General features: G+C 43.9%; 1 protein-coding gene across 2 annotated transcripts in view; it reads left to right on the forward strand.

Moving 5' to 3' along the window:
- FHIP2B (FHF complex subunit HOOK interacting protein 2B) overlaps positions 1-26,462 on the forward strand; it is a 73,418-nt gene that overhangs the window by 38,571 nt on the left and 8,385 nt on the right. For both annotated transcript variants that reach the window (XM_073622264.1, XM_073622265.1), the window contains 9 exons: positions 1,769-1,880; positions 1,974-2,050; positions 3,435-3,624; positions 6,134-6,294; positions 13,505-13,621; positions 15,708-15,786; positions 21,199-21,342; positions 22,137-22,277; positions 25,048-25,148. In XM_073622264.1, coding sequence (XP_073478365.1) covers positions 1,769-1,880; positions 1,974-2,050; positions 3,435-3,624; positions 6,134-6,294; positions 13,505-13,621; positions 15,708-15,786; positions 21,199-21,342; positions 22,137-22,277; positions 25,048-25,148 — 1,122 coding nt within the window. The remainder of the gene's footprint in view (positions 1-1,768; positions 1,881-1,973; positions 2,051-3,434; positions 3,625-6,133; positions 6,295-13,504; positions 13,622-15,707; positions 15,787-21,198; positions 21,343-22,136; positions 22,278-25,047; positions 25,149-26,462) is intronic.

A 26,462-nucleotide genomic window follows, 5' to 3' on the forward strand; every position in this document is an offset into this window, starting at 1 on the left:
CTTAAAAGTGGTTGTAAAGGCAGAATGTTTTTTATCTTAATGCATTCTATGCAGTAAAATAAAAAGCCTTCTGTGTGCTGCAGCCCTCCGTAATACTTACCTGATGTCCCTTTCTGTCCAGCGATGTCCACAAGAGTCTCAACCGTCCAATATTCTCCTTCCTGATTGGCCATTGGCTCCTGCTGCTGTCAATCAAAAACGGCTAGCCCATCGGAGGAGAGAGGGGCAGGGACGGATCAGGGCTCCATGTCTGAATGGACACAGGGAGTGGTGACTCGGCTCAAGTGCCCTATAGCAAAATGCTTGCTGTGGGGGCACTGAACAGGAGGAAGGGGCCAGGATCACAGAAGAGGGACCTGAGAAGAGGATGATCTGGGCTGCTCTGTGAAAATCCACTGCACAGAGCAGGTAAGTATAATATGTTTGTTATTTTTATAGGAAAAAACCTGAATTCCAGGTGTGATCTGAATTGCATACTTGCATTGGCCCAACATATTTCATATTCAGGGACTGCTGGAGAAGCTGATAATTGCTGTAGTAGCTGACGGTACTAAAGTAATAGCGGTGATCTTCCAGATCCATTGCTGAGTGGTTTCCACGCTGCACATTGACTACAGGGGCTGGCTTGCTCAGCACTGCTGCCATTCACCATTGTATTGTTTTTATTGAATACAAGGTGTTCTTTGGATAAGATGGTGGCAAGTCTTCTAAAGCTGGACCAATGTAGGTATGCAATACAGATCTTACCTGGACTGCAGCTTTAACATTTTACTCCCATATAGCGTCACTCATGCCCTGCTCATCCTACCACCTGGAATGATTGGACGCCTGGTGCCACATTCATAAAGTTGGGCTCGGCAAAAGATGGCTGTGCTTGTGTATAGAAAAACGGGCTGTCTTAGGATTCGCCGGGGTAGGCGCTATAAAATTGTTTCATGCATGTATAATCTTTTAGCATGACCTCAGTCTGTGGCTTAAGCCAGTCTCTTTTAACCAGGGTGCTTTGAGGTTTCTTTAGGGGTCCCTTGGCAAAATGGCTGCGAATTGGCCAAAAAATAGTATACAGGCTAGCAGTTGGAACAAGCTTGCCTTTTAGTTACGCAAAGCCACAGGTTTTCATCACAACCTTCTAGCCGCCAGCGTCCTAACAATGAGTAATGTCATTGGCTGGTAAGGAGGACATAAGGTGCCTGCACAGCATCCTTGTTTCCCCTTCCCTGCCTCTCTTCATCAGCACTGGGGGTCATTATCTGAGTGAAGGGGAGAAATGGAGTAAGAAAAGAGATGCTGGAATACTAGTCCAGTACGAGTGAGCAAAGCTGTATTTGCTTTGGAAGAATAAATCTCCTCTAATGTTGGGTGTCCTACATGTGCACCATTACAGTTTTTCAGCCGCGTCCTAACAACCAATGATGCCATTGGTTGAAAAGGATGGTGATGGGCACCTGCACAGCATCCTTGTTTGTTTCACTTTCTAAACTACAGACTTTTGCCCTCTATTTATTGAGATGAGGAAAGAGGAAGGTTTTCTGTAGGCCTGACACATTTCTTAGGCTAGCAACGCTGCTATTCCATAGACTCAGAGCAGTGAGAGACCACTGTCACCCCTCGAACAAGTGTGTCACTGTCATGGTCACAAGGTGGAAAAATAAAGAAAAACAATAGATACACTTGGTTTTATAGTAGATTGTGGGTTGCAGGACTACTGCCAATGTTTTATATATAATAATGTTACATAATTCTTAAATCTGTTCTCTCGGCTTTGCAGGACAGAAGTCAGCAAAGAAGAGTATGACACCATGCCACCAGAGATGGCCGCCGTGCGGAGGTTTCTGTGCTGGTTAAGGTTCTGTAACTCTTTATTACAGGAGTCCCATGAGGTAAAACAAATTTTGAACTCTGTGTTTCTCTAGGATCTTTTTTGCTGTATCTGAATGTACCAAGCCTAACCCTCTTTCGTTTCCCTATCACAGATGATTGCTGTGTCCATAGCAAATGCAATTACAGAAGTCTACCTGCGGGGAAAGCTCCAAGACGAACTGCTGCAAGTGTGAGTGTCAGAAATTTGTCAGCATGTAGAGGTGTGGGATGTTGTGATTTTGTTATGGGGATATTGATACTGGGTGATGGATATAAAGAGAGCCAGGAAATGAGATGTGCTTTATCTGACTTACTGCAGCTTCTAATGCACACTCTAATGCCCCGTACACACGGTCAGACTTTGTTCGGACATTCCGACAACAAAATCCTAGGATTTTTTCCGACGGATGTTGGCTCAAACTTGTCTTGCATACACACGGTCACACAAAGTTGTCGGAAAATCCGATCGTTCTAAACGCGGTGACGTAAAACACGTACGTCGGGACTATAAACGGGGCAGTGGCCAATAGCTTTCATCTCTTTATTTATTCTGAGCATGCGTGGCACTTTGTCCGTCGGATTTGTGTACACACGATCGGAATTTCCGACAACGGATTTTGTTTTTATAGCCTGCCCTCAAACTTTGTGTGTTGGAAAATCCGATGGAAAATGTGTGATGGAGCCTACACATGGTCGGAATTTCCGACAACAAGGTCCTATCACACATTTTCCATCGGAAAATCCGATCGTGTGTACGGGGCATAAGAAGTGAAATCAGAGTAAGCCATTTCAGTACAGGGGAGAGGATCCTGTACAAACATGCCAGCAAGTCTCATCAAAGGGCCAGAAAGCCTGAACATCTATTAACAGCAACATAATTAGCTTTAAAAGGGTTTGTACCAGCTGAACTTTTTTTTAAAGTGTTATTATAGGTTCAGCTTTAAAAAAAAAAAAAAAAAAAAAATGTACCACACATGTTATACTTGCCTGCTCTGTGCAGTTGTTTTGCATAGAGCAGCCCCCATCCTCTTCTTCCTGGGTCCCCCCCACTGGGGCTCCTGGCTCCTCCCCCTTGACCAGTGTACCTAATCGCAAGCTGCTTGTTCTGGGGCACTGGTGTGTGCTCACTCCCGAGCCCTGCTCTATTCGTTATTAAGACACATAGAGCTGTGGCTCAGCCCCGCCCCCTGCTTTCTCCTTGTTGGCTCACTGACTGTGAATTGACAGCAGTGGGAGTCATTGGCTCTCGCTGCTGTCTCAGCCAGTGAGGGGAGAGAGAGAGACCCGTGGCAACCGAGGCACTTGTGCACATCGCTGGATTGAGAGGGAGCTCAGGTGAGTATTAGGGGGGCACACAGAAGGTTTTTTTTTACCTTCATGCTTCAAATGCATGAAAGTAAAAACCTTCAGCCTTTACAACCATTTTAAGTACAGTACATTGGCTGACCAAGCTCTGACATTTGTCATTGGTTATTCATACTGCAGTGTGGTGTTAAACTCTCTAGCACTATGCCATGATGTGTCGGAAAGGGATGTGCACACATTGATAATACACAACCGTGTTTTTCCTGTAGATCAGAACTACATATTCTGAGAAGCACGGCTCTACTCACTGCTCTGCTCCAACATCTGAACTCCCCGCCATTACTGCATCAGCTTCTCATTTTCCTGCTAGGAGAGGAGAAAGGCCCAGAGAGGAGGAGTGACAAATCTCCACAGCTTCGATACCAGCTTATCCAGAGGTGCAACCATCTCTCTGATGAGGTAACCAGCTCACGCTGTTACACTACTACATGCCTAGTATACTTCATTGCAACAGTGGGTCAGATTTAGAAAGTCCTTAAAATTATACTAAACACACACTGTTTCATTTACTTTGTCACTTCTATTTCTGTATGTGGATGATGACACTGTAATTATTTTAATAAAAAAAAATATCCAAGTACCTTTTTTCCTAATCAATCTACAGCTGTCACATGACCCAGACCTTTCCCAGCATGTTTGCAGGGAAACGTAAGCAGGAGGAGCTTCTAGTCGTCTGCGGCTGGTCACATGTTCAAAATAAGAAAACATCCGCACCCGGGAACATCCGTGACCGCCGGGTCCAGACGACCCGGCGCACCACGGATCACGGTAAACGGCCACTGATATCGGCCGTTTACCATGTGATCGCTCCGTCAAATGACGGTGCGATCACTTCTAAACAAACCGGCGTCATGCCATGACGCTGGTTCCTCCCTCCCCTCTCTGTACTGATCTGTACAGTGCGAGGGGAGAGAGGGGGAGAGATCGTTTGCAGCAGCGCTGTGGGCTCGTTCTGTAGTGCCCATAGTCTGCAGTACTATGCCCATACTCTGCCCATACTCTGCCCATACTCTGCCCATACTCTGCCCATACTCTGCCCATACTCTGCCCATACTCTGCCCATACTCTGCCCATACTCTGCCCATACTCTGCCCATACTCTGCAATACTCTGCCAATAATCTGCAGTACTCTGCCAATACTCGCCAATACTCTACAATAAATTTTAACAGAAACAAAGAATTTTTTTTTCTTTTACTGAATTTTCAGGTTTTTTTGATTTATAGCGCAAAAAATAGAAAAAAAAACAGCGGTGATTAAATACCACCAAAAGAAAGCTCTATTTGTGATAAAAAATGGACAAACATTTCGTATAGGTACAGTTTTGCATGACTGAGTAATTGTCATTCGAAGTGTGAGAGCACCGAAAGCTGAAAATTGGTCTGGTTAGGAAGTGGGTTTAAGTGCCCAGCGGTCAAGTGGTTGAATTGTCATATAAATATGTTTGAAATCAAATCTTAATTTTATTTTGGCAATAACATAATGTGGGAGAGTTTCGGCCAGTCACAGGCTGTGTCACACCCCTCCAGCTTGTGTCTTAAAATAGGATGGAGGTGAAGCCCCCATTGTGTTTAGCTTGTTAGTGGGCATGAAGGAGGGAGGGAGTGGGCTGTCATTTGCCACTGTGTATACCTGTATACCTGTGACAGGGAGGAAATGCTCATCATAGAAACTCACTGAAAACTGAGCATGTGCAGAGTTGCCACCAGAGCTGCCAAATCCCTAGCTGAATTGGGGACTTGGACAGAAGGTGGCGACGGAGAGCAGCAGGATCAACCAGTTTTTTTGCAGAATACAGAAAGTGAATCCTATAGTGATTGAGTATGAACGGCATGTAATACACTTTTTATCGATTAGTTTTTTTTTTTTATGATGTGGGCTTAGTGACACTTTAAAAAAGAATTCTAGGCATCTGCATATTGTACATAGTTACATTGCTCCAGCTTGGACCAATGTAACTAATTCTATACCACACCTGGTCAATATTGCTGGAAAGTTACTAGAGTAGACATCGCTATTCCAGAGTGGCATCTTCTGAATGAATGCAAAGCATTCTCTGAGTGGCGTCCGTGAAGAGTGGCCAACCTCCTGCATTTAGAGTGCAGAGTGTAGTCGCTTGGGATCCTGAAAACAAGTGGAGATCACTGGAGTAGCGGTGTCCATTTCAGTTATGTCAAGCTTCCAGGGGCATTAACCAGGTATTGTGTATGTACATAGTTACATTGGCCCAAGCTGGTTCAAGTATAACATGCTGATGTCTTCTTTAAATGGTTGGTCAAGCCAAAAATATTTATTTTTTGTTTATAGATGTAGTCTGGCGCATTTCTATGCGTTGAGTGTTTCCTCTTTTGCGTGATTTACAATATAAATAAATGGAAAACCCCACTAGGAGAGGTGGGACACTTAGTAATTTGCTGTGGTATCTGCCTAGTCCTAGGAAAAGAAAGCCTAGAAAGGCCATACATTTTTTTTTTTTCTTTCTTGTATAAACTACTAGTCCTACCAATCCAGCCATGTAGTAGATGAACAATGATGGACAATTTTAAAAGTCCAGCCTGTGTGAGAACCATGGCTTCCTGTATAAGTACAGTGGAGAAAATAAGTGTAGCTCTGAAGGAACATGAAATGTTTTATTTGTGGGATCACTAGGTAAAAATAAAGAGGGGGAAAAAAGCCTTAAAAAAAAAAAAAAACTAGGCTACCATGTCTGACGGGTAGGCTGCAATATAAAGTACATTTTATTTTTTTGAGTTTGGATACACTTTAAAATAATGTGTAAGTCATTGCCCGATGGCCCTACCCTCTCCTCCTTGCCACTGTCTGTCTTATAGCTAACTGAGACAGCCAAGTAAACACACCGAGAATAAAGTCCTATCAGTTCAAAAAGCATGACTTTTTTTTTTCTTTCAGATAAGTCTCACCACAATGCGCATGTTTGAGGAGATGTTCCAGTCATCTGATGAGATGGCCCTTAACAGTCTGGTGCTCCGTAACCTGGAGAATCGGCATTACCTGTCAGGGGGAAGTGAAGAGAGCCGAGTGCAGGATATGGAATCCTTTGAAGGCACAGAGTAAGTTACTGCGTTGTTAGAGGTGGTAATGGAAAACGCTAAGGGCCAGTTCACACCACAGAAACGCAGATGCTTTTCTGCATGCGCGTTTTTGATTGCGTTCCAGTGCGTTTTTGATGCAGTACAGTGCAAATTTTCCCTCCTTTTTTTTCTTAACCTTAAATAAGAACGTGTGTTCCAATGCATTCCGGTGCGTTTCAGTGTGTTTTTGATTCTTTTTACAGCGTTCCAATACAGTGTAGTGCAGGAAAAATGCAGCATGTTCTACTTTTTTACTGGAACGCACTAGAACTGCAATCACTGGTGTGAACTATGCCATTGCAAACCATGTAACCTACTTTTTATGCCTTTTTGATGCAGAAAAAAAAAAAACGCATTGGACTGCATGTGGTGTCAACTGGCCCTGAAGAGAACTTTTGCTTTGCCCATGCGAAGCAGGGCGACTGGTTTGCTTAACTGTCCCCTTCCCCAGCTGCACATACTCCAGTTCTCTTCACTCTCTTGCCACTCCATTGAGCTTGTAGATGTAAAGAAAGGAAGCCCTGTGTAAGGTTCAAGTCACAAGTTGAACATTATACAGGGTTGTAGACTTCTCAGGTGCAAGTAACATTGCTTTATGTTTGCCTGGCCAGTCACCATTGCAGTCATGTGGAAAGAATGGTCCCATGCTCTGGATATTTCTCTTCACTCCCGAGAGATGAGCAGATCATCAGGAAAGTGAACTGAAGATGAGTATATGCAGCTGGGGAGGGTGACCTGTTTGTAAACCTGCTGCTTTTCCCTGTATGGAAAGAATTTATACTGGTCTTCCTTTTGAACTCCTGTCTTTTCAGTGATGAGAATAAGCCCTGTGTACGTTTCAAGATGCTCCCGTTAGAGCTTAAAGTGGAACTAAAGTGAAAAAAAAAATGCGAACAGACAGGCTCTTTAGTGCAGAAGAGACATGCAATGTCTCTTCTGCATTAAAAAAACATTTACCTGCCTGTTTGTAATCCTCTGTAGGGTTGAAAATGTTTTCATTGGTAGTATAAACAGCATACCAATGACATGACTGATATATCAATTAGAGTAAAGTGGCAGCGAGTGGGCCAAGTGGCTATGGCCTACAGCGGTGCTTGCGCTGTATAACATCATAAACATAGATGAGTGCAAATTATATCAAACAATGGATAATAAGGGGAGAAAAGAGAAAGGAAAAAGGATAGGGAGAGAAAAGCATGGGAAAGGAGGAAGAAAGGAGGGGGGAGGAGAGAGGGAATCTACTGGGAGAGCATGGAGTAGAAAAAAAACCCAAAAAACAGTAACTCGACTAGTGAGGACCATCATCACACATTAATAAATTCATGGCAAAGGTTGAACTGAGCTCCGGGGGGAAGCATGTCAGCCAGGAGGATTTATGTGTGAAGTGGAACGCAGTCTGCCAATCCGCTCTAGAAAGGTTTTTTTCCCCAGGTCTGCCGACCACATCCTAGTGTAAGGGGGTAGGTCATCCTGTGTGAGGGCTTGGATTAAGCCGTAGAGGGAGGTAAATGGATGTCTGGGCATATCATGGAAGGAGCTTAAATGTTCAAATTCAGAAAGCAGACAATGTATTTGAGAGGAGAGGAATAGGTGTTTTGCCAAGGAGGGCAAGTGTAGGGAAGTGAGCCAGTCTGGGGTGCCTTCAGGGACGATTGGGGTCCCAAGTCCTGGGCGGATGAAAGTATGGGCCTGGGGCCAGGAGGGGCAGTGAAATGAACCCAATGTAGGGACCCCGATGCCCTGGGGAAGGGCCGGATTGTCATATAGGGAGGATAGGGGAGAGGACCTCACATAGCCCCCTCTGATGCCAGAGTGTGAGGACAGCGGTGGTTAGAGGCGAGGCGCAGGATAGGCTGGAGAAGCTATTTTTTTAACCCCATAGGAGGGCACGTAAATCAGCTGGAGCCAGATCCTGCTCGACCATGACAGGCTTTTTAAAAAGGGCGTGGGAACCACTCTAGTGTGCGCGCCATAAGAGTAGCTTTGTAGTATAAATCGTAATCAAGGAGTCCCGTGCCTCCCTGTAGCTTTGGGCGGGTGAGCTGTTTGCACTTGTCTCTAGATAGTCCCTGGTTCCAGATAAAGCAGATGGAGAGGCAACGTAGGGCAGAAAAAAAGGATTTAGGAATTAGTATGGGTACAGTTTGGAAAAGGTACAGTAATGTGGGGAGAGTATCCATTTTAATGGTTTTGATTCGGAGGAACCAGGGTAGGGCAGTGCCCCCCCAGGAAGCTAAGCCTTTCCGGAGACGTTAGATGCCCTTGGTCTGCCATTGGAAGGGGTAGTTGGAGCAAAGTGAGGACATTGCAGGGGCGGATAAGGAGATGTTGAGGGCCTCTGTTTTGGAGATATTGAGCTTAAAGTTACTAAAAGAGCCAAAGTGCTTGAACTCAGAAAAGAGTGAGGGCAGGGTCGTATGGGGTTGCCGGGCGTATATCAACAGATCATCTGCGTAAAGGCACAGTTTATGGTTTCAGAGGGAGTTTGGACTCCTTGTATGGAGGCGTTCTGACGGATGGCACACGCCAGCTGTTCAATTACAATGACAAAGAGGAGCGGAGAAAGGGGGAAACCTTGGCGGGTGCCATTCGATATGTTGAACGCCTCTGGTTCAACATATCGAACCAGAGGCCATTTACCAAGACTGAGGCAGGTGGGTGTGAGTAAAGAGACATAATTTTAGTGATGAAAGGGGAGCAGAGGGAATAGAAGTGTCTGAAAAGAAGAGGATATGCCTAATAAGTAGTAATAGTAGTAATGAAAGGAATGGAGTGGCAGGGGGGTCTAGGATGAATAACCCGGGCTAGGTGCTGACCACACTTATTGGCCTCGGAATAATGGTAATTGCTTGCTTGATCACTGGCTATCAAAGAGTCCAGTAATTGGAGGCGGTCACGACGTGCGTTCGATAAAGTGACAAAGGTCCGAGATGGTGGTCAAAAGGCACCGAATTTCATCTGATCTAATCTTTTTTAGGCGAGAACTGTTCTGTATAAGGACGCCTCGGACCACACATTTCAGAGCCTCCCACTGGATAAGCGGGGTGGTAGTGTCAGAGGAGTGGTCAGATACAAAGTGTCAGATCGCCTTAGTGACTTCGGCTATACACACTGAATCCCGGAGGAGGTTATCAATGAGGCGCCAGGATGCATCTCTGTGGGATGGCGGTGGGTGGGCAAAGGACAAATAAACAGGGGAATGATCAGACCAGAGGGTATTCCCCAGGGAGGACTGTAGCGGGGTGTCTAGGAGAGATTGGGAAATGAGGTAGTAGTCTAATCTGCTGTAGGAGTTATGGGCTATGGAAAAATAGCTGTAATCTTTCTCAGTGGGGTGGTGTATGCACCAGACATCTACCAAGTGATGTGAGTGCAATAGGGATTTTATACGTGATATAGAGGCTGCAGAAGACTTACCAGAGGATGTGTCGGCAGACGGGGACAGAGCAACATTTAAGATCCTCTCCAACAATGACGCAGGGACCCCCGAAGGAAGATAGTAAGGTGAGAGTGGAGGAAAGGAAGCGAGCCTGGTCCATATTGGGAGCGTAGACATTGGCCACTGTAAAGAGAAAATTATTTCGTTTCAATTTTGAGAAATATAAAGCGACCACAGTCATCAATGTAGGAATAAAGAAATTCAGGATGAAAATATCTATGGAATGCAATGGAAACCGCTTTGGACTTAGCTTGGGGGTTAGTGCTATGGAACCACGTAGGATAGTAGCGGTTACAGACTACTGGTACTGAGCCAGAGCGAAAATGCATCTCCTGTAGTAGCAGGATACTGGATTGCATTTTGTGGAAGTGGTAAAGGATCTGGCTGCGCTTCTCTGGGGTGTTGAATCCCCTACAATTTATAGGATGCTAGGTTAAGAGGTTGTGTGTCTGCCATGATGGGGAATGTGGGTTGGGGGCAGGGGAGTGGATATGGGCCCTTCGGGTGACAATATCTCCCAGCAGAGGGAAGGGAAGAGAGGGGAGGAAAACTGGTGAGAAGGATAGGTAAAAGAAAAAGCAGTATGAGGCTATAGAAAAGAATGTCTCGGGCCTCAGTGTCGATAATGTAACAGAGGGGTTCGAGGTATACCTGACCACTGAGGGTAGAGACCAGGAAAGCAGAGGGGAGAGAAAATTACATGAGTAGGCCACTAGGTGGCACCAAATGGTCAAATACAAATAGTCATAATAAGGTACTATAGGGGACATATCTGAACCAAGAACAGTGCCAGGGGTGGGAACTGAATATGCCTAAGAGGTGGGGGTAAGGGGGAAGCCTGGAGAGGACCCCAGGGCCCGGGCTCCACAGGGCAGTAGGTAAACTGTAACATCAAAATATGCCATGGAAGAGTAATAGTCTTGAGAAACAAGACAAAAGATGCAAATGCAAATGCATAAAATTACAAACTCCTTCTATATAGGTATACGAGCATTACAAAAACATGGGGATCATGGCGAGACCTGGATAACATGCAATGGCATTGAATTAAAAAAAAAAAAAAAGGAACATATCCGTAAGCATAGCATCCAGGTGTCGCTGTCCGGGAGATAAAGTGACGTTGATCTAATATCATGCAATAGAGGGGGGGGGGGGGGTTTAACAACGTGTAATAAACCTGAGAATAAGCATTAGAACATAGATATTATTATAAGTGAACTTGGCAGCAAACATAGGCCAAGAGTTTATCCCTGAAAATCAAATAGTAAGATGCAAAAAACAATGAATTATGCAAAACATGAAGTGGGGATTCACAGGGAAATGTACACCGGAGATTCGGGGAAATCGCAGGAAACAGTCCTGCTAAACTGGGACAGACTATCGACCAATCAGGGTGAGTCAATCGTTGGGGTCCTTGTGCGAGGAGGATCTGGAGTGTCGTTTGCGGCCTTGTTTTTTGCCACTGCGGTAGGAAAGGCAGGCCAGGAGTGGGTGGGTGGAAAGGCCAGTCAGGCAGGGCAACGTGTGGGAGTCCCAGGGTGCTAAGGAAAGCAGGAAGGTCTCCAAGAGTGCGAAAACTGGCCGTCTTTCCCTCATGGTGGATTCGTAGTTGGAATGAGAAACGCCACTGGTATTTCATCTGGTGTGATTGCAGGAGTTGTGTGAACAGCTTCAGAGCTTTCCTCATGGTCAAAGTCTGGCAGGAGAAGTCTTGGAGAAGCATCACCGGAGTATCGTTGAGTATAGAATCCTGTGTGCTTGCAACACACATAATGGCTTCCTTGATGTTGTAAAAGTTAACCCTGCAGAGAGTATCATGTACAAATGAGGGGTCAGGTTTTCTTGGGCCGGATGTTCTATGGACACGGTCAAGTTCAAGGTGATTGTCCTTGGGCAGGTGCAATAGCTGATTGAAAATGGATGACACGGCCTGAGGGAGATCTTTGGGTTCAGCTGACTCAGGTATTCAGTGGATATTATTGTGCCTATTTTTATTCTCAATGTCTTGTTGGTAAGAGGTGCTGCAGCATGACCGTGTAAGTGTTGAGGATTTCTTCATGGGATTGCAGAGCCGCATGGAGGTCCTCTGTGGTGTTTTCTATATCCTCCAAACGGGCACCAATGTCTTTTTTTTTTTTTTAAGGTTAGAGATTTCCTTCTTGCATGTCTTTTCGATCCATTTTACACACTGCTCAAAATCAGCCTTTGTGGGGAGAGAGCGGATATAGCTATGCAGGTATTTTTTTTTGGGATGCTATGTCCCATCCGTTCTCAGATCTCAGGTGGGTGTTGAGTGGCTCCTGGATTGTCTAGTAGAGCAATCCAGGTCTCCAGGGGGTGGATGGTGGGCCTGTGTAAGGGACAGAGAGTCCAGGGCTGACTCGGAGCAAGCCGGGGACAGAGGCGCTGGTGCCATCTTGGATTCAGGCTGGCGCTGGGCCGCGGCCGAGGATCGGGTGGAAAAAATGCCCCAAATCACCCCCCTGGCGAGAGACACACCCCCCCAAGGTCCCCTTCTGATCTTTGTACTTTTCCTTCCCCATGGGAGCAATGTGGACGGAGTTTCGTGTCGTGTAGGAGCCATGTAGAGCCGCTGGGTCCTGGAGCCGAGACACTGCACGTCTTACTGCTCCATGTGTCAGGCCATGCCCACTTGTAATCCTCTGTAGAATGTACACTGAGCAGTACATGCACAGTGCTTGTGTGCTGGGATGGCTGCACTCCTCTTCATGCGCGGGAGTGACTTCATCCCGCACCAGCCAATTATAGAGGAAGTAAACCCTGATGGGTTTTACTTCCTCTTTATTCCACTGCAAAGTAAAAGCATAATAGACTAATATGCATCACATACTAGCCCATTATGAGCCACTCACCTGCAAACGAAGCCCGCGATGTCTCTGCTGGTGGCCGCGTCTATCACCCCTCTTCTTTCCGGGGGGCGTGAACTCCGGCTCTGTGACTGGCCGGAGTCGCGTGACGTCACTCATGCGCATGGGAGCTGACGGTCATGGTACGGGCCCTATAGAAAGGCACAGTAGTGCCCTTTCTTTACGGTGCATGCGCCGATGACGAAGAGAAGATGCAGATGAGGGACCTTGTGGACCTCGGACTATTGTAAGGCACGCATTTTCATGACAGGCTTGGTGCCAGGTAATTGGCCACTCATTGTGCAAGGAAGAGGAGAAAGTGACTTGCTCACCATATTCAAGAAAACCAGGTTATCTGTCTTTGCTGCAGGCATGGGCAAAGTACAGGTTTACATTAAGAATTGAAGATTTTATGAAAAACATACACACATAGCAGTCAATTTTGTAAGAAGTCGCATAGCCATTGGTCCAGCAAATCTACATTTGTATATTGGTTCTCTGTGATAAAAAAATTATTTTTTTTGGTCCATCCATAAGAAAATGTCTCTTTTTTTTTTTTTTTTTTTTTTTTTCTTTTTTTTTTTTTGTTCCTAAATGTCTGGGAAATATTTTCCACATTTGAGGGTTTTTAAGGTTTGGTCAAATTTACTTGACCAAAAGAGACGGGGTAATAAATTCCTGCTCTAGTCTGCAGCCTATAATGGCTCTGCACAGTACTTTACTCACTGAGGAAGCCATTTGTTTTCTATGGTGTGGCGGAAAAGTTTGAAGATGTTCCTTATGGTCTGAAAGCAACTGTAGATAATATGATCTATAGTTACTTTTCTAATATATGCAATGGATGTTTATGCCTAAACTTTACAAACGTAATTATCACCCGCAGTGAGCTTGAAGAAGACCCTTATTTCACAGATGGGCTCCCGGATACAGGTCTACCGATGATGGGAAGAAGCCAGAGAAGTCATGGAGAGTCCCGGGGGGCTGAGCAAAGCATGAGAAGGTGAGGAGGCACAGCAGGCGGTAAGGGTTAAGTGAAAAATGTTACTCTGCGCACCAGTAGTGAAGTAAACTAAAGCTGCAAGCATGAAAGTGAAAAATCACTCAACATATCTGTGTAAAAATATGCTGCACTGATTCATATAGCAAAAAAACATTATAGTGGTTGATAAGCTACCTATACCAAATCATGAAATCCCCTTTCTTACGTGAAGATCTAATGTGCAGTGTGTGTATTTTGTAAAAATGATTCAGGGAAATACCTTATTTACATGACCTGCCGGCGCTCTACCTCCTTGATCCGAACACTACAGTGGGTGGGGCTGTGTTTCCCCACTGACGTCAGCCAGGGGAAGAGGGAGCAAGGATGAAGAAGTGTCAGGGCTGGGCTCAGCCCTTCCTTCTATGAGCTGGCTGCTCAGCTGTCGGCTAATTGCCAGCTCCTATCTCTCCACAGTGACTCACCTATTGATGATATCCTGCTCATCAGTCCTGTCTACTTAAGCCGTCCAGAACGTCTCCTGCGTTCCTGTTAAAGACTTGCTTGGCTGACATACCTTCTGGCTCCAGATCCTGCTTGCTGTTCCACTACACTGTTCCCTGGCTTCCTGACTTTCTGGCTTGTCTATCTGTTCCGGTTACCGAACTTTGGCTTTGTTTTGACTACGTTTGTTCTATTTACTTTTATTATTAAACAAGTGTGATTTAACTGTACTTCTGTCTCGGTCTTATTCATGGTTTCTGACAAGGAGCCATGTAAACTGACCATGGTAATCAGGGATCAGCAGCCATGATTACCATGGTCAGCACACCAAGGGGGACTCAGGAACTGGCAGGATCAACCAGGTTTTAGAACATAGAGAGGGACAAATGACACAGCACAAGCACTATGTTGTGTATCCTACTGTAAAGGATCAGGATAATTTTTTTTTTATTTTTTTTTTTTTAGGGTTACAACCACTTTAACATAAAGTACTAAATCCATTTAAATCAGAATTTGGTCAACTATAGATATGTGTAATTATAATTCAACATCACCAGAAAACAGCACTAGAATGACGAAACACGTAGGGCGTGGCTTGGTAGCACCCTGCAAGAGAGCGAGGGTTCCGTGCAGCCGGAGATATCTGTATATTGCCAATGTTAGAACCATCTACCGGAGCAGCATTGAAATGGTTTTAAAGGGATATTGGCATTTTTATTCATCTGCTATTTGAGTGCATTTTTTCTTTTTTGTCTTAAAAAAAAAAATACCTTAGTGAGCGCTATGCCAGTTTTTGTTTCCTTTTGAGAACTGACATGCTTTATTACCTGAGTTGAGAGGATTGCTGAAATTACCAAGTGAGAGTTCTGGGGAGGATGGCTTGAGCCTTGGGAGAGTGTAGCTGGGTTTATGGAGACTGATTGATTTGATTAAAGGTGCAATATTACCTTTGCAATGATGGTCAATCCATAAGGTGAGCTTGTATCCAAATGGGGTTTGGTGGAGGTGTCTGTTATTACATAAACTGTCCAAATTGAACCGTCTAAGTGGACTGTGGATCATGATTGGCAGATTGTGTGTCACAGTTTTATTCACGGATATATAAATAAAGAACTGTTATGCGGTGATGTTGGATTATAATTACACACATGTTTATAGTTAGCTCACTTCTGATTCATTTGTTATTTTGTTATTTTAGATTAATGTTTTTTGGTAAATGAATCAGCACGCATATTTTGTATACACAGGTAAGGGTAGACTAACCACGTGGTGATAAGCAAACCAAAAAGAAGATCTTTCATGAGATTCCCACAAATCAAATACATTTAAGAAAGATGTGACTGATTACTCTGCAGTGGCATGGGTCACATTAAACAATCCCAAATTATGTTCCTGTACTTAACTCTATTATTTTAGCAAACAATATTTATTGAATATTCTTTAAGAATACAATAATTATCTGGTTTGTGTATCCTAAAGCTAAAGGAGCTAGTTTTAACAGCAAAAAAGGTTCGGTTGATGGGTATTGGATATAATATATAGAATAAAAAAGGAGTATAATGCTGTAAATACATTTCTCAGATCCATTCTGCTTTTGCCTTTCTAGTTTCCTTTCCCTGGTTCCAGAGGAGATGAAGTCTTCAGACTCTGGATTTGACAGTTATCTGCAGGATGCTCTAGTCCAGGTAAGACTGTTGCAATTAAAGCTTAAAGTGGACCTTTACTCGGAAAGTTAAGTCCTGCTAGATCACTTCAGATCACCCTTTTGCAGGTATAGCTATGTAAAACATTAATAATAAGGGGCTATTCTGTTTAAAATCCAGTAATACACTGTCTCATCCTGCACTGCACATGCTCAGTTGCTCTCTATTTATAGACACTGCCAAATTTGTAGAGGCCCATCTGCTGATAGCCTTAAAACGAAATTACGCCCTCCTATTCTTAACAGCCAAGGAACCTGCTTCTGTTTGATCTGCAACTGCCATGGTGCTGCACACGTGATTAGCTGTGACACCAGCCATTTGATGGTTTGAGGACAGAAGCAAATCTGACTGTTAGCAATCCCGGCATTTCTGGATTTTTTTCCTAAAACCTTTTAAAGCAGTTGTAAACTGCATATGTTAAAAAAAAAAAAATCTGCAAGGCAATGGCATAATGTGCTAGTATGCATCACATACCAGCACGTTATGAAATACTCACCTTGGAATGAAGCCCTCCAGCTCTGTAAAGTCACCGCTGCGAGGGCTAACATGTTCCCCCATCTTCCGGGTTCGCGAGCTCCGGCTATGTGATTGGCCAGATCTGTGATGACGTCACTCCCGCACATGCATGTGGGGGCCCTCAGTTCCGATACGAAGCTCTGAAGTTCTGGCAAGATATGCCGGACCTTCAGAGCGCATGCGCCAGTGATGCCACTGGTTGCATTCAGGGTGAATATCTCCTAAATGGTGCACGTTTAGGAAATATTTATTTTACCTACTTCAACAGGTTTAGTTCTGCTTTATGATTTACTGCTGTTCAGGGGCTTTGGGCTTCAACAAAATGCCAGCCTTCAGCAAGAAGAAACAGGAGCAATGCTGGAGGCAATTTACAGCACACACTCATTTTGGTAGCATAATTTTTAATGTGGAATGTATGTTCCTTGCTAAAGAGCATCATTTATCAAGTTGTTATGGGTAAAGTTCCGCTTTAACTCTAGGCAGATATAAACGACACACAGGATTGGTTCGCTTGTACCGATTTTTGCCACTAATTTCCCTACGCATTACAGTATCCACACTGCATTACCATACCTTTTTGTAAAAGAATGCTTACTTTTTTAGCTGCTTATTCCATTGCCTTCTCCTCTGTCCTGCAGATGGCAGGGTGGAGGGCAACGAAATTAACAGCTGAAAGTACGAATTACTTTACTAAAAATACCATGTTATAGCGGAGTTTGACTCAAAAGTGGAACTTCCGCTTATATGCTTCCTCCCCCTCTCCAGTGTCAGATTTGGCACCTTTCAGGGGAGAGGAGGGAATGGGGACCCATTTTATGACAGGTCCCCTTCCACACTTCCGGGAGACAGGCCGCGGCCCGATCTCCCAGGAAGTTTGGCCCTTCCTCCTTCCCCCGCCACAAGGCGAATTGGAAAGTGCAGTGCGCTTCACGCATGAGCAGTATTGACCCTGGTCCCCTCACTAGGAATGGCGGCGACAGCACCCGGGAGTTGATCCGAAGATCGGCTGGGGTGCCGACATCGTGTGCTCCCTGGACAGGTAAGTGCTCTAATATTAACCACTTAACAACCGGCCCATACTAGAATGATGGCTGCAGGGCGGTTGCTTAACTCTGGGAGGACGTACTATGACGTCCTCCCGGAATTCCCCTCTCGCGCGCCCCAGGGGCGCGCACCCGAGCACATCCGTGACCGCCGGGTCCTCTCACGGATCCCGGTAAATGGCCGCTGATCGCGGCCGTTTACCATGTGATCGCGCCGTCAAATGACGGCGCGATCACATGTAAACAGACCGGCGTCATCTGATGACGCCGGTTCCTCTCCTCCCCTCCTGTGTACCGATCGGTACACTGTGGAGGAGAGGGAGATGGATGGATGGATGGCTGCAACGCTGTGGGCTGGATGTGTAGTGCCCACAGCGCTGCACAGAGACATCCAGCCATCCATCCATCCTCAGCCATCCCTTCTGCTGTGCAATACTCTGCAATACCCCCATAATACTCTGCAAAGCCCACATTACTCTGCAATACCCCCATAATACTCTGCAAAGCCCACATTACTCTGCAATACCCCCATAATACTCTGCAAAGCCCACATTACTCTGCAATACCCCCATAATACTCTGCAAAGCCCACATTACTCTGCAATACCCCCACAATACTCTGCAATACCCCCACAATACTCTGCAATACCCCACAATACTCTGCAATACCCCACAATACTCTGCAATACCCCACATTACTCTGCAATACCCCTACAATACACTGCAATACCCCCACAATACTCTGCAAAGCCCTGCCATACTCTGCCATACCCCGCCATACTCTGCCATACCCCGCCATACTCTGCCATACCCCGCCATACCCCGCCATACTCTGCCATACCCCGCCATACTCTGCCATACCCCGCCATACTCTGCCATACCCCGCCATACTCTGCCATACCCCGCCATACTCTGCCATACCCCGCCATACTCTGCCATACCCCGCCATACTCTGCCATACCCCGCCATACTCTGCCATACCCCGCCATACTCTGCCATACCCCGCCATACTCTGCCATACCCCGCCATACTCTGCCATACCCCGCCATACTCTGCCATACCCCGCCATACTCTGCCATACCCCGCCATACTCTGCCATACCCCGCCATACTCTGCCATACCCCGCCATACTCTGCCATACCCCGCCATACTCTGCCATACCCCGCCATACTCTGCCATACCCCGCCATACTCTGCCATACCCCGCCATACTCTGCCATACTCTGCCATACCCCGCCATACTCTGCCATACCCCGCCATACTCTGCCATACCCCGCCATACTCTGCCATACCCCGCCATACTCTGCCATACCCCGCCATACTCTGCCATACCCCGCCATACTCTGCCATACCCCGCCATACTCTGCCATACCCCGCCATACTCTGCCATACTCTGCCATACCCCGCCATACTCTGCCATACCCCGCCATACTCTGCCATACCCCGCCATACTCTGCCATACCCCGCCATACTCTGCCATACCCCGCCATACTCTGCCATACCCCGCCATACTCTGCCATACCCCGCCATACCCCGCCATGCTCGGCTGTACTCGGCCTCTGTATGTGGCCAGGCTGTGGAAGTCTCACACATGTGGTATCGCCGTACTCAGGAGGAGCAGGAGAATCTATTTTGGGGTGTCATTTTTGCTATGTACATGCTATGTGTTAGAAATATTGTATAAATGGACAACTTTGTGTTAAAAAAAAAATGCGTTTTAACCACTTCCCGCCCGCCGGCCGTCATACAACGTCCTTGACTTTGTGCGGGGATATCTGAATGATGCCTGCAGCTACAGGCATCATTCTGATATCAGCTTTTTCAGCCAGCGATTCCCTACACCATAAGAACGATCATAGCGGCTGTTCCACTGCTTGATCGTTCTTACGGGAGGCGAGAGGGGATGTCCCCCCCTCCCGCGCTTCTACCGACTCACAGCTACAATCGAAGCCAGGATCGTTTTTTTTTTTTTTTTTTTAATTTCAGGCTTCCCAGCCTAGAGGTGAGATGTGGGGTCTTATTGACCCCATATCTCACTGTAAAGAGGACCTGTCATGCCATATTCCTATTACAAGGATGTTTACATTCCTTGTAATAGGAATAAAAGTGGTCAAATTTTTTTTTTTGGAAAAAAGCATCAAACTAAAATAAATAAAGTAAAATGAACAATAAAAAAAAAATAAAAATTTTAAAGCGCCCCTGTCCCTGTGTGCTCGCATGCAGAAGCGAACGCATACGTAAGTCCCGCCCACATATGAAAACGGTGTTCAAACCACACATGTGAGGTATCGCTGCGATCGGTAGAGCGAGAGCAATAATTTTGGCCCTAGACCTCCTCTGTAACTCAAAACATGTAACAAGTAAAAAATTTGAAAGCGTCGCCTATGGGGATTTTTGAGTAGCAAAGTTTGGCGCCATTCCACGAGCGTGTGCAATTTTGAAGGGTGACATGTTGGGTATCTATTTACCCGGCGTAACTTCATCTTTCACATTATGCAAAAACATTGGGCTAACTTTACTGTTTTGGTAAAGCACAAAACAGTTTTTTTTCCAAAAAAAACACGTTAAAAAAATTGCTGCGCAAATACCATGCGAGATAAAAAGTTGCAATGACCACCATTGTATTCTCTAGGGTCTTTGCTAAAAAAACATATATAATGTTTTGGGGTTCTATGTAATTTTCTAGCTAATAAATGATGATTTTTACATGTAGGAGAAAAATGTCAGAATTGGCCTGGGTGCTCCAGAACGCCTGAAGGTGCTCCCCTACATGTTGGGCCTCTGTATGTGGCCACGCTGTGTAAAAGTCTCACACATGTGGTATCGCCGTACTCGGGAGTAATAGCAGAATGTGTTTTGGGGTGTAATTTGTGGTATGCATATGCGGTCTGTGAGAAATACCCTGCTAATATGACAATTTTGTGGAAAAAAAAAAAAAAGTAAAAAAAAAAACCTTGATTTTGCAAAGAATTGTGGGAAAAAATTACAACTTCAAAAAACTCACCATGCATCTTTCTAAATACCTTAGAATGTCTTCTTTCCAAAAAGGGGTCATTTGGGGGGTATTTGTACTTTTCTGGCATGTTAGGGTCTCAAGAAATGAGATAGGCCGTCAGTACTTCAGGTGTGATCAATTTTCAGATATTCACACCATAGCTTTTGGACTCTATAACTTTCAAAAAGACCAAATAATATCCACCAATTTGGGTTATTTTTACCAAAGATATGTAGCGGTATAAATTTTGGCCAAAATATATGAAGAAAATTTACTAATTTGCAAAATATTATAACAGAAATGAAGAAAAATGTATTTTTTTACAGATTTTTCGGTCTTTTTTCTTTTACGGCGCAAAAAATAAAGAACCCAGCGGTGATTAAATACCACCAAAAGAAAGCTCTATTTGTGTGAAAAAAAGGACAAAAATTTCATATAGATACAGTGTTGCATGACTGAGTAATTGTCATTCAAAATGTGAGAGCACCAAAAGCTGAAAATTGGTCTGGTTAGGAAGGGGGTTTAAGTGCCCAGTTGTCAAGTGGTTAAAAATCAGCAGCTACAGTATTTGTAGCTGCTGACTTTTTAAATTTTTCTTTTTTTTTTTTCTTTGGCGGGACCTCCTCTTTAATGTATTGAGGACTCAGTAATGCATAGGGAGGTTCATGGCAAAAGTCAGTAAAGGTGAACCAACCCTTTTAATGCAGATCCATAATCTGTATGTCATAAAATTGTTTTAGTCCTTTAGTCTAGAATCATTTTGAGAATGTCAACTCTGGATAGGATGATTACATTTTATTGTGTGTTTAGTAGATAGTCACTGTGTTATCTCATCTACATAGCACCAAAGTTGTTGTAAGCTGGCATCACATTGGAATTGGCCATCAGCTTCACAGTCCTTGAGCACCAGCCCCACTGGAGAGGAATTCTATGAGGGTCAGTTCCTGCAGGTCGTGTTTGATCGACTAGGGGGAATCCTGGATCAGGTATTGCATTTTATCGTCTCTGGCCAGGACATCACTTGCTGATATTAACTAGCATCTTTTCAAAGTGTGGTGTGCACTGAATCATGTGGGAGTATTATTGTGCAGGAACATGGGTTTCATATTCTAAAGCAACATATAACTGCTTACTTTAAGGGTAACTCCACTTTCGTGGGGAAACAATAATGGCGAATAAAATCCATAATATAGCATATACAATTACTACACAAGTTGTATTGTAATTGAAAAACTAGGTAATTTTTAATAACATTCAATCTGCAGCTCATGTAATTTTCTGTAAAATGCAATAAGGCAACCCGGAGTACAAAACCCATTTACAGAATGCCCCCCAGATATATCATTTCCTGCTTGTATGATTTTCCCAGAAGTCTGCTCTAAGATAAAAGAAAGATTTTGGGCATCCCCTGCAAAAAAAATGGCATTTTATTGTGAGCTACTCCCAATGGCATTTTATGGTGAGATACTCTCAAAGGGAAGTCACGTCTAAAGGGATGCAACACTTTTCTCATTAGAACTCTGCTAGTGCAGCAGCTGATTGATCATTGTAAAGACACTTCCATTAGATCTAGTTTCCACATAGACACAAAGTTTGTTAAAGCCCCTGCAATTTACATATAGCAACCAGAGGGGAAAATATACTTAATACTCTTTAATGACTATAAATATCTGTGATCCCTGCACTGTATGTTAATATGCATGAACAATTGATTACCCATGTTATCCAAGCATTGTGTAACTTTCTTGTAACCCATCTGTTTCTCCTGGTTGTTTTTCAGCCATACGAGATGAATCTACAAGTCACTTCTTTACTCACCCGCATTGCCCTGTTTCCTCACCCGCACATCCAGGAGTATCTTCTTGATCCTTACATTAACCTGGCCCCGGGGGCCCGATCTCTGTTTTCTGTGCTCGTACGGGTGAGACCTTAACCAAAGCCTACTTGTACAATACATGTTGTTTGTTTTCTTCCAGTTCAAGGAAACCTGTACAGAGATACACTATGTAGACACCTGTCTATTACATCTGTTTAAGCTTTTTGGACATTCCGTTCCAACAAGTCATATGCCTATTAAGGCAAAGGAACATTTATTAAGGTCAGGTTCTAATGTTGATAGAGAATACCTGTCTCAAAATTGGCATTCCAGTTTACCTCAAAGGTGTGTCCAATTGGTTTGAGGTCCAGGCTCTGTGCAGGCCACTTGTGTTCCTCCATATCAATTTGCCAAACAATGTCCTTATGGACCTGGCTTTTTTCACAGGTATAGTCATTCTGGAACAGTATAGGACTTTCCTCAAACTGTTGCCAAAAGGTTGGAAGTGCACAATTTTCTAAAATGTCTTTGGTTGCTGTATTTTTATTGGTGCCCCTCTCTATAAACACATAAACTTGATAATTTGGAGGCTTGTCCACATACTTTTAGCCTTAAAGCGTGATGGTGAAGAGTCCTCAAACTTTCCTCTAATGTGTAAATTTGGATGCTGCCATTACTGGCCTTTTTAAGAAAGCTAGTTTTTTTGGCTTTCTCAGGCTTCAGTACTTTGAGAAACTCACCTGGAACAAGCATTGGAGAACAGGAATGGCAGAGTGAAGTTTGTATGCTTGTTCTGGGTCAGAAACTTAGAAAACACTGAAGTTATTGGATCAGCATTGTTCTTTGTAGCCATAAGTAATGTGTAGTAATTGGAGCTGTGGGTACAATACAACCACTAAAAGATCATTCTTTCTGAAGTTTCCTCTGTAAATATGCATGCTCCCATGCCCTTGGTACATAGGCCTTTGGGGATATAGAGGGCAGCCAGAAGTAACTAAAACCAGCCTTAATATTTGGGGAATGCTACCCATAGACATGACAGTTGTTGACCAGCCAATCCAAAAATGACAATACGAGATAATTGTCTCAAGTCTTTGAGTACCTTAATACACCTTATATTGTGTTGTATTGCTCAATTCATAAAGATTTAAAGCAGAACTAAACCCTTTTATTATTGACAGCCAATGAAGTTGCCATCTTGGCCTCTGTTCAATCTGCATTTGTCATGGTGCTGCACATGTGATCAGCTATGACATCAGCCATTTGATGGCTTGACTGTTCGGTTGAGCACAATAGTAGCTGTAACGGCCATTTACATGTAATTACTCATGGAGCGATCACAAAGGATTCAAGAATTTTTGTATCAATGCAGAGTGGTACTGCGGATACGTAGGAGGTACTAAGTGCCACGTCCTATAATTGATTATTGTGGAAGAGAATTATATGGGCTTGGACTTTATAGGCACGATAACAAGTATTGTACAATTAAAAACTAAAATTTATTAAACATAGAAAACATTGTTTAAAAGAACAACAAGTACAGAAATCTGTACAAAATCAGTCCATAGAAATGGTTACAGTGATACAGTCCATACATAACTCAGTGAAGTAACATAGACAATTCAAGAATGAAATACCAATCATTCCATCATTATTCCTGGGTAGTACTCTCTTGTCCCTCCCCTTTTCCTTTCTCCCTCCATTCCTTTCTTCCCCACCTCTCTTCCCCCTTTCCTTTCCCCCTTCCTTCCTGTCCCCTCTCCCTGCCAACCCCCCCCCCCTTTCTCCTCTCCCCCTCTTTTTTCATTGCCAGTTGCTACACTACTATTCTAGGAATACCCGATTGATGTTTATTTTTACATGCTGATATTGCTAACTACAATGCGAGTATATATAATACTTTTTGTTATTATGTTGCATACGTCCCCATAGTGGACGAATACTTCCCGAGCCTTTCCTGGCTAGTACTGGCCTTTACGGGTTTCCATCTCAGCTTACCCAATTCGCAATGTATACTTATATCTTGTTATTAATATTTTTGGTTTATTCTTCAGGCGTATCCATTATTTGTTATATGTATTAAATGTTTTGTATTTCAGTAAATCTGTTCCATGCTCCTGAAGAAGCGCTATGCGCGTAACATGTTGAGCTGTAGATATCAACTTCTACCAACTACATAACTCTTCCTTGAGTATAATATTTCTATGATGGAATGATTGGTATTTGATCCTTGAATTGTCTGTTACTTCACTGAGTTATGAATGCACTGTATCACTGTAACCATTTCTATGGACTGATTTTGTACAGATTTCTGTACTTGTTGTTCTTTTAAACAATGTTTTCTATGTTTAATAAATTTTAGTTTTTAACTGTACAATACTTGTTATCGTGCCTATAAAGTCCAAGCCCATATAATTCTCTTCCACAGCGATCACAAATGAGTGATCGTCCCTGGATGCAGCCTACCTGTAGTACACTACCTACTACTCTCATGTGATCCTGCCATAAGCAATTACATGCGAGTGGCCATGATTGACTACGAGAGCTGGCAGCCTTTGATTGCTTTCTTGGCTGCTGCCTCCCGCAGCTAATTGCGGGAATCCCATCTGGGGTTCTCGCATCTAATTGGAGAGTGGGTGCATTCACGGGTGTGAATGCACCCTTAAGAGTTCTCCATCATGGCATGCCTTGACTGTAACTGTTTTGGTAAGCAGTTAAATCGGTGGGTTTAGTTCCGTTTTAACACAAGGATAGGGATTTTTTTCAGACATGTGACTGATTTTTAATTCTGATTGGAATTAGCTGGAAATATCTGTTACTTTTTGTAGCATTGTTGTGACCCGCCACATTTAACTAACACTTGGTGATGCTGCAGGTGGTTGGAGATCTTGCTCAGCGCTCCCTGCGAGTGTCCAATTTCCAGGAGATGTTGCACCTTATGAGACGACAGCTGCTAGGGGAAACCCCTGAGGCAATGTAAGTACCTATGTTTCAGTTATAGCTGGAAGGTGGGCTGAGCCAGCTCCAGGCATCCCAATCCAACAGGTAGAAGGGGAGCAGCTAAAAATGGCCACAGCAAGTGTGCAGATACAGGAAATTAGTCCAGTGATTTCTATACTGAAGCGCTCCAGACATTAAGGAGACCTATCTTGCCATAAAACTGTAATGTGCATCTATTGTCTCGTACACACGTTTTTACCTGTAAAAGCCGTAGACATACAAAATTAAATTTTTTCGACATTATATGACATGCTATAATAAGGCTGGAAATGGCATCTATTGGCAGAGAGTATTAAACACCAAGTGGTCAAGTTTTAGAATAAACAGTGGGGTAAGATAAATAATAGACTGAGGCTGGAAAGGTGCCGGCTTCATCTAATTAGAATCGACCATCTGCCAGAGATGCGTAAAGGAGGTAAAAACGATAATGAGATGGCAAAAATGGGGAAACTATATAGTCCGATGCATATCGGTGACAAATCGCTAAAGTCACTGGTAAAGTGTTGCGATGAGACGCGTTACCGCGAAGATTTGAGGATGATATGGGAAAAATATGGTTTCATGAATGGGCCACCGACAGACCCCTTTTCTGTGTTTATTACCTTTTTTAGTGCACTCCAGAATTTACAAAAGGCAAATCCACTTTGCACTAAAAGTACACTTTCAAGTGCAGTTGTTGTAGATCTGAGGGGGACATGCTTCCCCTCATTTCAGATCTTCCCCTCAGATCTACAGTGGATTTGCCTTTAGTAAATAACCCCCAATAATCCACTTTGATTTAAGAGTTAAAAAGATTACAGGGCACTCACCTTTTTTTATCTCCTTTTATTGCTGCTATAAATCTAGGCTAACAACAACCTTGCCATTGACCTGTTTGCATGAAAAAGTGCCCTGGAATCTTGTACCTTCAGTAAATTTTAATGGCTTTCAATTATATTACTTTTTTTAATTTTTCAAGTTTATAAGTTTTTATATACATTTTTACAGATTTGTTTTCTTTAACTTATTATTCACTGCTCTGGCTTATTCAGTTGTGTGTAAATTACAGCTTGGGTTATTGAAGCCTGTAAGGGATTGATCACACCATCTGCATTGATCTGTACAGATCATCAACACTAGGGCACATAGAAAGCAATTGTTTTCCATGTGTCCTGTTCACACAACACTGAGATGAGGCGCGTTGCAGAAAAACGTTGCATGTCTTCATTTTTATATAGTGCAACTTACCATATTACATTTGAACGCACCACCCGTCATTTTATGACACTTTGATAAAATTTAAAAAGAACA

Source organism: Aquarana catesbeiana, linkage group LG03 (assembly GCF_042186555.1).
Source record: "Aquarana catesbeiana isolate 2022-GZ linkage group LG03, ASM4218655v1, whole genome shotgun sequence".
In the NCBI taxonomy this organism is placed as follows: Eukaryota; Metazoa; Chordata; class Amphibia; order Anura; family Ranidae; genus Aquarana; species Aquarana catesbeiana.